Source organism: Dendrobates tinctorius, unplaced genomic scaffold (genome assembly GCF_039654945.1).
Source record: "Dendrobates tinctorius isolate UK_male_01 unplaced genomic scaffold, ASM3965494v1 ptg000003l, whole genome shotgun sequence".
NCBI lineage: Eukaryota > Metazoa > Chordata > Amphibia > Anura > Dendrobatidae > Dendrobates > Dendrobates tinctorius.
Window position 1 is genome coordinate 99145094 of NW_027361671.1, and position 17527 is coordinate 99162620.

At 49.1% G+C, this 17527-nt stretch overlaps 1 protein-coding gene across 3 annotated transcripts in view; it reads left to right on the top strand.

Moving 5' to 3' along the window:
* The window catches only part of HECTD4 (HECT domain E3 ubiquitin protein ligase 4), a 352187-nt gene that overhangs the window by 273839 nt on the left and 60821 nt on the right, over positions 1-17527 (top strand). For all 3 annotated transcript variants that reach the window (XM_073562745.1, XM_073562806.1, XM_073562884.1), the window contains 2 exons: positions 3281-3460; positions 10463-11757. In XM_073562745.1, coding sequence (XP_073418846.1) covers positions 3281-3460; positions 10463-11757 — 1475 coding nt within the window. The remainder of the gene's footprint in view (positions 1-3280; positions 3461-10462; positions 11758-17527) is intronic.

Here is a 17527-nt window from a genome sequence, read left to right on the forward strand (position 1 = left end):
GTAAAAAGAAAAACGCACAAAAAATACTTTATTGAAATAAACACTTCGCTACACTATCCCTCGTTCAACAATATTTTTTAAAAAAGTCCGCCATAGTCCACATGTGATGGTTCCTGGAGTGGACTCTCTGGGTCATGGCACCAGCCCACCTAGGGTGAGCTGACCTAGTGAGGACAACCCCTATACAGGCAATGTCAGGGGCAATCCCAAGGGGGGTAAGGTACCGCGACTGCTGGAACCAGGTGGCCGGCTCACAGGAGACACAAATGAGTGTGTCTGCAGGAAGTAACCAGATGTGTGCAAAGCGTGGACACGGGGACACGCAGGGTACAGGACAATACAAGGCGTGTACATGGGAGTGCGCTAGATACAGGACAGTGCAAGGCGAATACACGGGAGTACGTATAGCGTGCACAGGCAAGTATGCCCGGGTGCTGGCAAAGCAGGGCGCGTGCAAGGAAGCACACCGAAGCACAGAGCAAGACAATAACAGCGTGAGCTAAAGAACAAGACAGAGGACAGGGCATAGCGTAGGCACGGAGCATGTGCTGGGAAGCACGACAAGGCAGAGTGCAGGAACGAAGCGACAGGCACAGAGCACAAGGCAGAGGACCCGAGTACGCAGCCAAGCAAGGACCAAGCCGACCAAGCTAGGAAGCACAACAATAATCAGGCACCTCCCATAGGAAGAAGTAGCTTGATATAGCACATGAGCACTTGGACTTCCGGGTCAGGACCTCCAGGACCATAGAGAGGGCAAGACTGGAGATAGAGCTGACAAGAGCGCGTGTGCACACTAAGAACATTGTGTAGCCATGGAACCAAGTACGAGAGGTGCGCGTACGCACCCGACGGGACCCCCGGAGCGGTCGCGGCATCGGAAGTGGTGACGTCACGCCTGAGGTCCGGCCCCCAGGTGAGAGCGGCGTGACACCACCGAATTAGTCCACACATGGTAAACTAAAAAAAATAGAAATAATCACAAGACTCTGTCTCTCATTCACCAATTTATTAGAAAACAGTACCCCCCCTTTACGCCCCCTCTTTCTAAGGCTGGAGAAGAACTTAGACAAAATTTGGGGTGCGTGGATATTCTCCCTGGGTTCCCATGACCATTCTTCAGGGCCAAAACCCTTCCAGTCAATTAAGAAGAGGGTTTTCCCTCTTACCTACTTCATGGCCAGAATGTCATTCACCTCAAACTCGTCCCCCATGCCAACAGGCTGGGGAGTGTGGCCTGGAGAAGGATGAAACTCGTTAAGTACCACAGGTTTGAGGAGTGACACATGGAAGGAATTGGGAATACGGTGCGAAGTGGGTAACTTTTGTTTGTATGCAACATCATTAATACGCCTGAGAACCTCAAAAGGGCCAATGTAATGGGGGCCTAGTTTGTAAGATGGTACCTTAAGGCGGATGTATGTGGAGGAAAGCCACAACTTGTCTCCAGGGAAGTAAGGAGGAATGTCCAGGTGCCTATTGTCAGCGTGTAGTTTCATCCTGTCACGTGCTCTCTCTTAAGAGCATTTTTGGTCTCCTGCCATACCCTGGAGAACTCCACGGACAGAGAGTCGGCCGCAGATACTCCCGAGACAGGAAGTACCGGTAGAGGCACACTGGGGTGCTGTCCGAAGACGATGAAGAAGGGAGACTTGGTGGACGATTCACTGGAGTGGTTATTGTATGCAAACTCAGCCCAAGGAAGTAGACTGACCCAATCATTCTGATGAGCATTAGAAAAGTGCCGGATATAGGATGTAAGGATATGGTTGGTACGCTCCACCTGCCCATTAGTTTGGGGGTGATAGGCGGAAGAAAAGTCCAGTGTCACCTTCATGAGTCCACAAAGAGCTTTCCAAAACCGGGAGGTGAATTGAACCCCTCTGTCCGATACAATATGCAGAGGGAATCCGTGAATTCTGAAGATGTGAGAGATGAAGATCTTCGCACAGAGCATGTGCTGGGAAGCACGACAAGGCAGAGTGCAGGAACGAAGTGACAGGCAAGGCACAGAGCACAAGGCAGAGGACCCGAGTACAGCGCGCAGCCAAGCTAGGATCAAGCTAGGAAGCACAACAATAATCAGGCACCTCCCATAGGAAGAGGTAGCCTGATATAGCACATGAGCACTTGGACTTCTGGGTCAGGTCCTCCAGGACCATTGAGGACAAGACTGTAGATAGAGCAGAGAAGAGCGTGTGTGCGCACTAAGAACATTGTGTAGCCATGGGACTAAGTACGAGAGGTGCGCGTACGCACCCGACAGGACCCCTGGAGTGGCCGCAGCATTGGAAGTGGTGACGTCGCACCCGAGGCCCGGCCCCCAGGTGAGAGCGGCGAGACAGGCGGCGTGACACCACCGAATTAGTCCACACATGGTAAACTAAAAAAAAATAGAAATAATCAAAAGACTCTGTCTCTCATTCACCAATTTATTAGAAATAAAAGTTCTCATGTTCTCATTCACTTTACTGGCATCAGGATTTTCTGGTTTTATGCCAAATCTGCTCTGCAAAAATGCAACGTGTTCACCCAGCCTTAGTGGATACATATATTTATGTTCTACTTTTTGACAATATTTTTTTTATCTTTCTCTGCACGAACTAGTCATGGATTGTCTCATCCACACTATTCCATTGCCACTTTAGCGGCACATTCAATGTATTAGGCTGGTTTAACACTAGCTTTTTTTTTTGCGCTGCGTTTTTGCACATACATGCGCATGCGTTCTTTTCCCCTATCATTAACATGGGTGCGCATGGTCTAGCGTTTGCATGTGTTCGTACGCGTTTTACGTGCGCATGCGTTTTTTTTGTAGTGTGTGCCCAGGCACGCCGGATGCTACCGGTTGCATTTTTGGTCCATCCGACCTGTCTCAAAAAAACGCATGCGCACGTAATGCGCAAAAAAACACATTACAGTCTATGGGAACGCAGATGTGCGCACGTCTGCGTTTAAAAACACATGCATTTTAAGAGTAAAAATGGCTAAAAAATAGTTAAAACACATGCGCAAAAAAGCAGCAAACGCATACAAAACGCATGATGCGTTTTTGTATGAGTTTGCACTGCGCAAAAACGCAGCACAAAAAAACGCTAGTGTGAAACTAGCCTTAACCTCTCATTGTGCTATACCATGGATCATCTAGTACTATCTAGTATTGTTTTCTATCAAAGCAGAAGAGATGAGGTTTATATACATGTTACCAAAATGTTTTTATTGATGCAGAATATATTATTTTACCTTATGTTGCGTATCTTTTGGAATTCCTTACTTCCAGGTGTATCTCCGGCCCCGGGAGCTGTGCTGGTAATTCATTCCCTTCCACTGGAATTTCCACTTGCCATGGCTTTTACAGAGCAGGTTTTATCATGGAAACTTGAAGATGTAGATGAGAAGTCAGAAGATGAGCTTGATACTATTCCATCGTCTATCCTCCTACAAGTGGTGGAATTTTCATGTAAGAAAATTAAGAAAATATAAATATATATTTTTTATATTCATGAAAAAATTGATCTTCAAGTTTTTTCAAAACATAAAAAAATTAAAGTTAATTTTGAGTACAGTCCTTTTATGAAGGCCAACCTCCTATACTCTTTCCTAGCTAGAAGCTCAATGATGAAATAAGGGTTTTGTTTTTTTTTTCTTTTGTGACTGTGATTACAATGACTAGACTTCTTAAGGTTTGTAGCATGGAAATAATCTTGCTGTGCTTTGGAGGGGGAGGGAGAAATTTTCCTACCTCTTTCTATTTTTCTAGTTCACATGTTCTAGACATGTTGAAGGTATTTAACAGAAAGTTAATGTGAATGTTTTATGGTTAACTGTTGAGAATTGTTTGGCTGCAATCACTAGTCATATGCTACTCCCGGAGGTTGGGGAGTAAAGCAGGCTTGCTTCGGTGAAGTGGACACTCTGAATCGGATAAAGTACGCCCTCTCCTACGTGACACCTGGAGGAGATGGAAAGCTTGAGTTGGGTGAAGTTTGGGTATTGTGTGGGTGGGGAATGTTAAATTATTGTCTATGTCACCCAGGTTTGAGTGGAGACAGCCTTACTAATTCACAATTGTGGAAATGGATGGCACGGTATTTGGGGTTGCAGGGTAATGGCGGATAAAATAAAGATAAGAAGTTGGAACGTTAGGGGGTTGGCGTCCGGAGTAAAAAAGACAGGCAATGTTTACGTTCTTGCTCGATGCCAAACCTGCAGTCATATACTTGCAAGAAACCCACTTCATAGATAGTAGAACGCATCTTCTTAAAAAAAAGGTGGCTGCAGGCGGGGTATCATGCAACATATTCCTCATACTCACAGGGGGTCAGTGTTCTTGTTCGCACAGGTATGCCTTTTGAACAGTGTAAAGTGATTATAGACCCGCTGGGACGGTTCGTATGCTTGCTATGTAAATTGTCTGGTATTCTGATGTTACTGATCTCGATATATATCCCTCCACCGTATTGTGGGAAATTGCTGTACAAGGTCATGGAGGTAGTGGGCGATTTTCCCGGGGATTCCCTTTCTGATAATTGGCGACTTCAACAATGTTCCTGATGCCCATTGGGACAGGGGTGGTCGGGAGGCGCGGAGACCGGGTGGTAACTGCACCCCCTTTGGGGCGGTTCTGAAGGAGACTGCACTAATAGACATATGGAGAATCCATCACCCCGGAACCTATAAGTACTCCTGCTTCTCGCCCGCCTCTGCCTCGCTGTCCAGGCTTGAACTGGCTCTGGGGAATGGTCCGATGTTAAGTCTAGTGGGTGAGGTAACTTATTTGGCTAGAACTCTGTCGGATCACTCGCCTATGTGTGTGGTGCTTCAGGGGCAGGGCTCCGGTTTTCCAGGAGACCCCTGTGGAGGCTAAATCCGTTCTGGCTCCCACTGATTGATCTGGACGGCCATGTGGGGGCTGACCTGACGGAGTTCTTTAAAATTAATATGGGCTCGGCCTCGGTACTAATGGTATGGGAAACCATGAAGGCCTACTTTAGAGGGCTGTGCATTAAAGACATATCGCTAGTTAAGACCGAGACGGGCAGGAGAGACCAGGCGTTGATTAGGTCATTAGAGGGAGCAGAGGCGGCACTAATTGAGGAGCAAACCCCTGAGGCCCGGCACCGTTTGAGATGAGCACAGAGATAGGTTTGTAATATGACTATTAAAACTGCGGAGAGGAAAAGGCTGTTCTGCACAATGACGTTTTTTCGAGGAGGGAGAGAAAGCGGGTCACCTGTCCAGAGTGGTGGCGGCCCAAAGGGAATCGGCGTATATTGCCGGATGTGAGCATACAAGCAGTAGGGCCATACTGGAGGTGATGATGGGATTTTACTCCAATCTCTACCAGTCACACGTGCAGCCGTCGGAGGAGGAAATTGATAACTTTTTAGTGGGAGTGCAGCTTCCACGACCCTCACTAGCGAAGCAGAGGCTTCTTGAGGAGCCCTTTGATATGGAGGAACTTGAGGCAGCTCTGGCCTCTGTACCTAGTGACAGGTCCCCGGGGGGGGGGACGGTATCCCAGGGGAAGTCTACAAAAAACACAAGGAGGTGTTGCTTCCCAAGTTGGAGGTTTACGCTGCGGGTTTGGCGGGGGGGGGCTGCCCCGGTCCATGCGAGAGGCGATAATTGTTGTCCTACCAAAGCAGGGAAAAGATTTGTCGGACCCAGCTTCATATCGTCCGATCTCTTTGTTGACCACTGACATTAAGTTATTGGCCAAAATGCTAGTGAACCGACTTAACAAGGTCATCGAATCTCTGATTCACCAAAACCAGTCAGGGTTTATGCCCAATAAATCCACAGCTATAAATCTCCGGCGATTATACTTAAACATGCAGGCGAGGGCGGATAATGTGGGACAGAGGGTAATAGTTTCCCTAGAAGCCGCTAAGGCGTTCGACAGTGTGGAGTGGAGGTATTTGTGGGAGGTAATGAGAACCATGGGATTTGGTAATCTGTTTGTGAGTTGGGTGCGTTTGCTATATACATCCCCTAGTGCTAAAATACGGGTTAATGGTTTGCTGTCTGAGAGTTTCTCCCTATATAGGGGAACGAGGCAGGGGTGTCCCCTGTCCCCCTTCTGTTTGCGATTGCGGTAGAGCCGTTAGCGGCAAAGATTCGGGGTACTACGAATATCCGGGGATTCCAATATGGCTGCCACGTAGAGAAAGTGGCTTTATACGCGGATGATGTGCTGCTGTTTCTGGCTGACCCAAGCGACTCCCTGAGTTCGGCTTTAGCAGTTATTGGTAAATTCGACTCTATTTCTGGACTGACTATCAACTGGGATAAATCCGTGTTGCTTCCCGTGGACTCGGCCGCTCCCCTAACGCTAGACCCTGGGACCCCTTTGAGGGTGGTTAGGGAGTTTAAATATTTGGGCATTGTGGTCTCGGCTAAATTGGAGGAATATGAACGGCTCAATCTTACCCCCCTTATCAAGTTTCAACCAAAAATTGGAGCATGGAAGAAACTTTTCCTGTCTGTGGCAGGTAGAGCAAATTTATTAAAAATGATCCTCATGCCCCAGCTCCTATATATACTTCATACTTCATAATACGCCTGTCTGCTTGGCGCAAAATAAATTCTACCGGATTGATTCTCTTTTCCGGGACTTGATCTGGAAGGGTAGTAGGGCACGCATTAAACTTGAACATCTACAGAGGTCAAAAGAGGAGGGGGCCCTGGCAATCCCAAACCCGTGGGTTTATTATGTGTCATCCCAATGTCAGCATATGGTGGGGTGGGGGGAGCCAGCTCAATCTACGTCGACTGGGAAGGTCCTTGAGTTTATAGTGGGCAGAGGTCCGCTGCTGGCTAGTCTAGAGGCTGGTAGGCTCCGGGTGAACCCTAAAAGGCTCCCGACGATCGCTATGGTGGACAAGATTTGGCAAAGAGTTAGACAATGGAGGGGCATTACGGAGTTCACGCGCTTTTCGTCGGTTTGGTTTGATCCGAGACTGGCGGAGTTAATACGTCTGAGGGGATTTGGGAGAAGGGTCGGGATATGGTTTTTGTCACAACTGTTGGTTGACGGCATGCTTAAGACTTTTGACGAGATCAGGAGGGAGTTCCCTCTGAGTCAATCCCTCTTCTTTCAATATCTGCAGCTGCGGCATGCAGTCGATCGACAGCTTAAAACATCAAGTGGTGCAATCAGATGTGATGGTGAATCTTATAGGGTCACTGAGGGGCACTAAGGGTTTCAGCTCCCTCGTATATAGGGTTTTTTTGGATTCATTCCTAGTAAGGCACCCGGCTAAGTCCAGAGAAAAATGGGAAGAGGATGTGGGACCAATCTCGGACTCTCAGTGGGAGAGCGTATTACAATTCATCCCCAAGGTCTCTATGAGTGAAGCCAGGAGAGTCTCACAACTCTACCTAACACATAGAGTATACAGGACCCCGGTCTGGATGAAGAGGGCGGGCCTGAGGGGGATTCTTGCTGCCCGCATTGCTATGAGAATGGGGCAGATCTCCTACAGATGATGTGGTCCTGCCCTGCCCTACGGAACTTTTGGGTACAAACACTTAATTTGACTCAGGAGGTAATGGGAGTGGATCTTATAAGGAACCCACTGACGTGTGTATTGGGATGCATGGAGGATATTGCAGTTGATGAGTGGGGGAAGCTGACCATAGCCAGAATCCTATATGCTGCCAGAAAGCTCATTGTGGCCCACTGGTTAGATGACAAACCGCCAGTTAGACAGGAACTGATTAATAAGGTTAACTTTATTGTTTTGGTGGAACAGAACATATATGCGAAAAGAGGTCAACACATGCAGTTTGAGAATGTGTGGGGTGGCTGGATGGAGCACCCAGGCCTGGCTTCGGAGGCTCTTATGAGAGAAAGAATGCGTTTACCTATGCGCCCTTGACCCTCTGTGTTGGTACTTTAAACAGGGATCTTAAGTGGCTGTCTCGAAAAAAGATTCAAAATGTGACATGGTGTGTTATAAGTGCAATGATTTAAAGGGATGGGGTTAGGGTGGGAGATTTAGGATGTAAGTACAGTTATATCACCTGTCAGGTTGAACATGGTTTATATTATATGCTAAAGTTAAATGTATTGTCAAAGTTTCATGCTGACAATTTTTAAATAAAAATCACCTGATTTAAAAAAAAAGGTTTGTAGCATGGTTTTAAGAAAATGAGGATTCAAAAATGTTTCCATTTTTCAATTTTGTCTGAGACTACAAGTCAACATTTTATTGGAATTGTCCCTTTCATGTTTGTAAAGTACCCTATTTTGCGGATTGTAAAATGGAGCCCAAACTTTGGGGAGGAAAATGGGAATTTTTTATTTTTAATAAAATAATTCGTATTATAATCCGCTTTTGTGGTAGCTTATTGGGGGGGCAGCGGTGGTGGAGTGGGGTCCCAGGTGGCAGGGTAGCTTCTAGCGGAAGCAGGAGCTGCTGCAGGCTCCAGGCTGTTGAACAGGGAGTTCGGCGGCTGCAGGAGGCTGGTACAACAAGGTGTTCAGTGGAGGCAGCACCTGCAGAATTGAGATCCCAATATGGGCATGCATCGCCTCCAGGAGTAAATTTCCCAGGTCCCCCACATAGAAAAGTATGGAAAGTGCTGGGCTCTGGGCTTTCACAATATGTCGGCAGATCCCCCGCACCGCCGAACACCTCTTATTACCAGCCTAGGACCTGCAGCTATCGCCTGATACCTGCTGCTGCTAGACGCTTACGGCAGCAGCAACCCTGGCACCCCGCTCCACCGCAGCTACAGTTCGGATTATAAGACGCACCCCCATTTTCCCCCAAAATTTGTGGAGAAAAAAGTGCATCTTATTCTAAAAATACGGTAGTTTTTTAGTTGCGTCATTAGTCTGGTTAATTTACCAAGGAATATCATTACCTGCACAACGTGTGGTTTGCAGAAACTCATTTTTCAGCAAGAATAGTAAGAGTTTGTCAACTTTACCTATATTTAGTCTTTAAACTTTTAGATTATTATTTTTTGGTTTTTAATTGTATACTACAAATATGTAGTTAATATTTTTATTTTGTCTAAATAGGTGTGCTAACTACACTTTGTTAATCAGTTTTTATTGCGTTTTAAATAGTTGGCCTATTTTTGCAATTGTGTTTTATTATAAATTTTATACCGTTGACCATATAACAGGTTTTGTTTTTCTGCCCCTAACATTTGGTCATAAATCAGCTGAGTGTAGCTCAGAAAAAGAGATGATTTACTGACTCCCCATCAGACATCTTAGGCTGGGTTCACACGTAGCGGAACTCTCGCGGAAATTACCGCGAGAGTTCCGGAATTCCATTCCGTGGGAAAATCGCATTTTAAATTCCCGCGATTTTCCCGCAGAACAACTAGCATTTTGCAAGCGTAATTAGCTTGCAAAATGCTAGCGTTTTCCAAGCGATCTGTAGCATCGCTTGGAGAACTGATTGACAGGTTGGTCACACTCGTCAAACATAGTGTTTGACAAGTGTGACCAACTTTTTACTACTGAGGCCGCCTATGTAGCATCAGTAATAAAAGATAAAATGTAAAAAATAAAAAATGGTGTTATTCTTATCTTCCGACGTTCCGCGCAGCGTTCCCGCCTCTCTCCACGCTCCCGTTCCCAGTAATCCTTTGCGAAAATGCCCGCGATGACGTACATTCTCGCGGGATCGCGACGTCTCGCGGTCATTCGCGATGACGTCGAGACTTCGCGATCCCGCGAGAACAGACGTCATCGCGGGCATTTTCGCAAAGAGTACTGGGAACGGGAGCGTGGAGAGAGGCGGGAAGACTGCGCGTGACGTCGGAAGGTGAGAATAACAATATTTTTTATTTTAAATTCTATTTTTTACAGGGATATGGTACCCAAAGCCCGGAGGACAGTCTCCTCTCCTCCGGACCGTGGGTACCATCCGCAATTGTTCTGCTTACTTTTCGCATGGTGGGCACAGCCACATGCGGAAAGTAAGCAGAACAATGCATTCCTATGGGTGCGTGATCGCCACGATTCCGCAAAATTAATGAGCATGCTGCGTTTTTTACCGCGAAGTGATTCCGCCGCGGTAAAAACCTCAGCATTAGCACAGCATTGCGGAATCCCATAGGAATGCATAGGATGCTTATTTTTCGCGTTTTCGCTGCAAAATCGCGCAGTTAAAACCGCCGCGGAAACGTGAAAAAAACGCCACGTGTGAACTCAGCCTTAGGGGACTGACAGTGCAACACGGAGCTGGGGAAGGCAAACAATACAAAATTTTTAATGACTTGAAACTTCAAAAATTATTTTTAGCACTAATTATATGCATTTAAGTTTAAGAAACAAATGTGTCCCCAAATGTGTGCAACCTTTAAAAAAAACAAACCACTAGCAAAAAAAAATGAAAAATACAAAATTATTTGTGTTAACCTCTTGTTAGTAAACATTTAGGATCTTGTACTCTAATTGATGATTGGTATAAATTAATTTGTGAATTTCATTCAGGTAATTTGCTCTGGACAACAGACTTGGCGGCAACTGTAAAAGAGTTACTGTTCCACTTACTGGCTGAATTGCTTCGTAAAATTCACCATCTAGAGCAAAAGAAGAATCCTGCAGGCTTGTCCTCCTCAATAGCTCTTCAGCTGAATCCATGTCTAGCAGTGCTGATGGCTCTACAAACAGAGTTGCGCAAGTTATACGATGAGGAGACCCAAAACTGGACTTCTGGAAATGCAAGTGGTGGCTCTATTCCTGGGATTACTGAGCATGGACGTTTTTCTACCTATTTTCATGCTTTAATGGAGGTTTGCCTAGCTGTGGCTGAAGTTACTCTTCCCATTAATATGAGTTCTGCAGTCAGTGTGATGACCTCAACAACTGCAACGAACCTTAGTGACTCATCCTCATCATCATCATCTTCCCCTGGCCAAACTCCACAAAGTCCAAGCCTGCTTTCAAAGAGAAAGAAAGTTAAGATTAAGCGTGAAAAAGCAGCAACTGTAAAGCGCACATCTTCACGAGGTGCTGAAAATGACCCTGCGTTGCTTACTATGGGTGGCAGCAAGCCGGAAGATATGTTGTGGTTTCACCGGGCCCTTACTTTGCTAATGATTCTCAGACACCTGACAAATAAAGATCCACAAGGGTTGGGTGTTACAAATGATGCCATCGCAGATGCCAGCCAGGCTCTTGTAGTACCCACAGCACATAGCCGCTTGCTAGTTATTTCCGGTATACCAACTCACCTGGAAGAATCTGTTGTCAGAGGTGCTATTCGAAAAGCCTGCAATGCCCATGGTGGTGTTTTTAAAGATGAGATCTACATCCCCCTTCAAGATGTTGAATTAACAAAAGCCAAAGATGGAACTGAAGGAGCTGAATGCAAAACTGAAGCTGAAAAAACTCCTGGAGTTCCAGTGACTGATAACAACATGGATATCAGTAGTTCCAGCAGTGTGACCCCTGCAGTTAGTGTCAGTGCTTCTGCCTCCACAAGTCAGGCTTCCTTGTGTAGCTCTCAGGGAGTTTCACAAGCTACCAGTGAAGCATCCATGGAGCAGTTTGTGCCAGAACTTGCTGTACCTCAAGGTCTTTTGGAACCAAATGCAGTGTCCAGCCAGGAGAGCCTAGACCTTTCCATCTGCAGCACAGGAAGTATGGGCAGCTTGGGAAGTCTTGTAGAACAACTTGATAATGTAGAAACGGCCTGTTTACCAGATGTTGGAGCCATATTTACAACAGGTCTATTGGATAACCAACCAGTGTCAAGGCCAATCAAAGGTTTTGCAGTTGTGGAGGTAATTCTGTTTAATTCTATACAGATTAGAATATGATTTGCCAAACTTTCCAGTTTCGCCAACTTAGGCTGGATTCACACGTAGCGGAACTCTCGCGGAAATTACCGCGAGAATTCCGGAATTCCATTCCGCGGGAAAATCGCATTTTAAATTCCCGCGATTTTCCCCCCGGAAAACTAGCATTTTGCAAGCGTAATTAGCTTGCAGAATTGCTAGCGTTTTCCAAGCGATCTGTAGCATCGCTTGGAGAACTGATTGACAGGTTGGTCACACTCGTCAAACATAGTGTTTGACGAGTGTGACCAACTTTTTACTATTGAGGCCGCCTATGCGGCATCAATAGTAAAAGATAGAATGTAAAAAATAATAATAAAAAAAATATTGTTATTCTCACCTTCCGACGTCCCGCGCAGCCTTCCCGCCTTTCTCCACGCTCCCGGTCCCTGTAATCCTTTGCGACAATTACCGCGATGACGCGCGAATGATCCCTAGATTTCGCGATCCCGCGAGAACGGACGTCATCGCTTGCAAAGGCTTACTGGGACCGGGAGCGTGGAGAGAGGCGGGAAGGCAGCGCGGGACGTCGGAAGGTGAGAATAACAATATTTTTTATTTTAAATTCTATTTTTTACAGGGATATGGTACCCAAAGCCCGGAGGACAGTCTCCTCTCCTCCGGACCGTGGGTACCATCCGCAAATGTTCTTACTTTTCGCATGGTGTGCACAGCCACATGCGGAAAGTAAGCAGAACAATGCATTCCTATGGGTGCGGGATCGCTGCGATTCCGCAAATTTAATGAGCATGCTGCGTTTTTTACCGCAAAGGGATTCCGCCGCGGTAAAAACCGCAGCATTAGCACAGCATTGCGGAATCCCATAGGAATGCATGGGATGCTTATTTTTCGCGTTTTTGCGGCAAAATTGCGCGGTTAAAACCGCCACGGAAATGCGAAAAACCTCCACGTGTGAACTCAGCCTTACTCTCTACAAACTAGGGTTTAAAAAAACATGTAAGTTTGTCCACAACTCTATATTTAAAAATCACTGTGTTTACAGCTTTTGTCCACACAAAATGACTGTACCTACTTGTTTTCCATTTATCTCTACACTCCTCTTGCTGCTGTATAAAGGCAGAATTGTCACTCAAGGAATGGGAGGGCAGAGATAAGTGGGAAACATATACTCTAGGTGGGAAGGTGCACTTAATTATTTCACCACACTAAGGGTGCACAGAGTTACTGTGCTTTGTTTGAACAGTCATTTCTCCTTCGTCTCATTGGGGGACACAGAGACTGTGGGTGTGTGCTACTGCCGTCTGGAGGCCGACACTAAGTATACAAAAAACAAGTTAGCTCCTCCTCCGCCGCATACACCCTTGCCCCGACAGCGGGCGGAAACCATTTTTTTGCTTAGTGTCTGATGGAGGCACACGCAGTCTGGGTCTCTCCAGACTATATTTTTTTTCTTTTTTTTTTTTTTTTTTACATTTTCTTGCTATGAAGAGGACACTGGGGCGACGGACCCTATTGAAAGGGTCCGATCTCCCCCAAACATCAACGGGCGAGCACGCGCGAGTATTCCTCCGCGTATCCTTTCCCGCACCGAGGGACATCTCTGGGACTTTTCCCCAGACATCTATTTTTCTTTTTTATTTTAAAGAAGATATGACAGGGGCAACGCATCCTATTGAAAGGATCCGATTTCCCCAAACCATCAACGGGCGACCACGTGCGAGTGTCCCTCCACGTTCCCTCTCCCGCGACGTGGGACAGTATGCCAGACTTAGCCCTGTCCACCCCTAGGTAGCGAAACCATGGGCTTGCACAGAGGCACAAGACTAGTCTGTGCGGCCCCACGGCTACGCCAATCGGGTACTGCGTGGTGGCGGACGGTCCCTCTCCTCGCCCAGCCAAGGCGGACGGAGCTAGGGTGCCTGCACCGTCCGAAGATGTAGTTTACCTCAGGGTAAGCAGGGCTCCTGGGCAGCGGGAGGTTTTTTCCAGGCCAGGGCTGCAGCGACTTTTCAGGGGCTAGAGCGGCTCCCCTCTCCTGCCTGCAGGAAGAGCAGGAGGGCTTCTTCGGCGCAGCAGGGGCAGCGGCGTGTTCCCCTTCTCCCTCGCCACGGCGCTCGGAGAAGGAGCACGCCGGGCTGAGTAGGCGCCAGTTCCAGGGCGAGTTAGGCCGCAGGGAAGAGGGCTCAGATTTAGCCCCCGGCTTCGGCCTGGGCCACGGGGAAGGCCCGCCCCCGGTGCGGCGGGCGGGCAGGGCCGAAATTTAGCCCGAGGCTTGCGGCCTAGGCCACTGGGAAGGCCCGCCCCTCGGTGCGGCGGGGGGCAGGGCCGAAATTTGGGCCGCGGCGTTGGCCTAGGACGCAGGGGGAAGGTCCGCCCCCCAGCGTGACGTCGGGTCCGGCGCCCGCCCCCCAACGACGTCAGATCCAGCGCCGCCCCTGGATACTGGGCGGGCGCTGGATTAAATGGAGGCCCCGGCGTTAGAATGGGGTAGGCCGCGGTCATGAAGCATCGCAGCCTACCCAGGGAAACAGCAGCTGGGAGCCTCCAGACGGCAGTCGAGCGCCAGCAGCAGCACAGGAGCACGGGGAGGCAGCCGGAGCTCGGGTAAGTGCGACCCCGTCTTGGCCACACTAGGGCAGGTTGTCCTCCTTCTCCTCATACCCCTGGATGCCATAAAAAAAAAAAAACATAATATATAGGAAAAGGTTTTTTCCGCAGTATGTCTGGAAAAGGGAAGAAGCACACCTTCCTTTATACCGCATGCATTTCCTGTGGGGCTGTGTTCACGCGAGCGCAGACCATTAAGATATGTGAGGCCTGTAGTTCCGAACGCGCCCAGGAGCCCTCCCCGCCAACGGAGCCCAGGGGGTCGGAGCCCCCGGAATGGGCGTTGTCGCTATCGCGGTCTATGGCTTCACTTACGAAGGCGATCGAGACCCTTCAGGCCCCGGATAGGGGTAGAGACAACGGCTCTCCGGTTTGGGAAGGTTCATCCACCTCACTTGAGCCGCCGGCCTGCAGGGGCCGTACCCTCTCTAAAGAGACGTACAGGGAAAGAACCCATATGGCGTCTCCGGGCCCCTCCGGTGCTTCGGCATCTGTGAGTGCGGCATCTCGCTCTCCACCATTGTCTGAGAGCGAGCAGAGTTCGGATGAGGATAGGCAGGAAGCCTTGGATCTGGATACTACCGGGTGTCGGGAGACAGTGGACAGTCTCATTGAGGCCGTCAATCAGACTCTTGGTATTGAGGAGGACGTCTCCCTGGCCGCCGGGCATAAGATATCTTTTAAAAAGGCCAGGCGCCCACATAGGGTGTTTAGCACCCATCCTGAATTCGAGGACACGGTACAGCGGCACAGGGAACGCCCAGACAAGCGTTTTTCAGGGCAGAAAACGCTAGAGACAAGGTACCCGTTTGCACCAGAGTTCTGTAAAGAGTGGGCGGAATCTCCGATTGTGGATCCCCCAGTGTCTCGCCTGGCTTCAAGATCATTGTTGTCGGTGCCTAGTGGGTCTTCCATTAAGGACCCCACGGATCGGCTCATAAAGGGTCTAGCCCGCTCGGTGTATGAGGCATCGGGGTCAGTGCTTTTGCCTTCTTTCGCAGCTACATGGGTGGCCAAGGCCATGATGTCGTGGTCGGAGTCTTTGAACAAAGTCCTGCAGGACAGAGATTTGCCGGTAGAGGTGTCTGAGATAGCAAATCAGATCTCGATGGCAGGAGACTATCTAATTAATGCATCCTTGGATATGGCTAATTGCGCGGTGCTAGCCGCAGCAAACGCTATCGCCATTAGGAGAGCCTTGTGGCTAAGGCTATGGCGGGCCGATTCGATTTCTAAAAAGTCGTTAACATCTCTGCCTTATCAGGGTAATCGGCTTTTTGGGGAGAAGCTAGACAAGCTTATTTCAGATGCCACAGGGGGAAAGAGTAGCTTTCTCCCACAGCAGAAGAGCAGACCGCCCTTTCGTCAACCACAGGCGCGCTTTCGGGCATTTCGCGCCCCAGGATGGGCATCAGCGGCCGGTTCTACTGCCCCGGCTCGTCGCAACCAAGACAGAGAGCGCCAGGTCACGTATAGAGCCAACCCGCTGGGGAGGATGCGGGGCCGTCCACCCAGGTCAAGGGGAGCTAGGTCTCAGAGGCCCTCTACAAAATGACTTGAGGCATCAGGTACCCGAGGACACCAAAGTAGGCGGTCGTCTGCTCAGGTTCCGCCACGTCTGTGTCAAAGTGGCACACGACGCATGGGTGGCGGAATTGGTGTCATTCGGGTACAAAATAGAGTTTATCGGACACCCTCCAAGGAGATTTTTTCAATCCCGTCTTCCCATGTTGCAATCCCAGGCAGAGGCATTGCTAGGGGCCATCAGGATTCTTCTGCACAACAGGGTCATTATCCCGGTACCAGAGGGCGAAGAGGCCCAGGGATTTTATTCCAACCTGTTCGCAGTCCCCAAGGACGACGGAACAGTAAGACCGGTTTTGGACCTAAAGCTCCTAAACAGGTTCATCAAGGTCAGGCACTTTTGGATGGAGTCCCTCCGGTCAGTGATATCGGCCATGGAGCAGGGAGAGTATTTGGCCTCAATCGATGTCCAGGATGCCTACCTGCACATCCCTATTTTTCCTCCGCATCAGAAGTTCCTTCGTTTTGCGATAAATGGCCGGCATTTCCAGTTTGTGGCTCTGCCGTTCGGGTTGGCCACGGCACCCAGGGTTTTCACGAAAGTGATGGCGGTCGTTATGGCCACTCTTCATTCTCGGGGCATAGTAGTGCTGCCATACTTGGACGACCTGTTAGTGAAAGGATCGTCTTTTCAGGCATGCGAGGAGAATGTCGGCATTACGCTGGATACCCTATCCCGCCTGGGATGGTTAGTCAATGGGAAGAAGTCATGTCTTACCCCGGCTCAGAGGATTCCATTCCTGGGGATGATTTTCGACACTTCCCAAGGGTTGGTAATTCTCCCTCGAGACAAGGCCCAGGCGCTCCGGCGAGGGGTTCGGAGTCTTCAGCGGCCAGGCCCTCACACGATTCGATTTGGGATGAGGGTGCTAGGAAGGATGGTAGCAATAGAAGCAATCCCGTTTGCGCAGTTTCATCTTCCCCCTGCAGCATGCTCTTTTGGCAGCATGGGACAGGAGTCCTTTTTCCCTGGATCATCAGTGCAGGTTGTCCTTTCAGGTCCGGCGGGCACTGCAATGGTGGACGCGCGACTCCTCTCTCCTTCAGGGGAAACTCTTTCCTCCAGATCAGTGGTTGGTGGTCACAACCGACGCGAGTCTTCTCGGTTGGGGAGCAGTGTTTCGTCATCACACAGCTCAGGGGCAGTGGTCTCCCCAGGAGGCCCTTCTGCCGATCAACTTGTTGGAGATTCGAGCAGTGCGGTTGGCGTTGCAGCATTTTCAGCACTGGCTAGTGGGTCGCCCAGTCCGGGTCCAGTCAGACAACGCCACGGCAGTGGCGTATGTGAATCACCAGGGAGGCACGCGCAGCAGGGCAGCCATGCGCGAGATAGAACACGTACTTCGTTGGGCCGAGAGGCACCACTCAGTAATTTCAGCGGTCCATATACCAGGCGTGGAAAATTGGGCAGCAGATTTCCTGAGTCGGCAGGGGGTCGCGGCCGGAGAATGGTCCCTGCACCCCGAGGTTTTCCGGCAGATTTGCCAGCGGTGGGGAACTCCGGACGTGGATCTGATGGCTTCCAGAGAGAACGCCAAGTTAGACAGGTTTGTCGCCCGGTCTC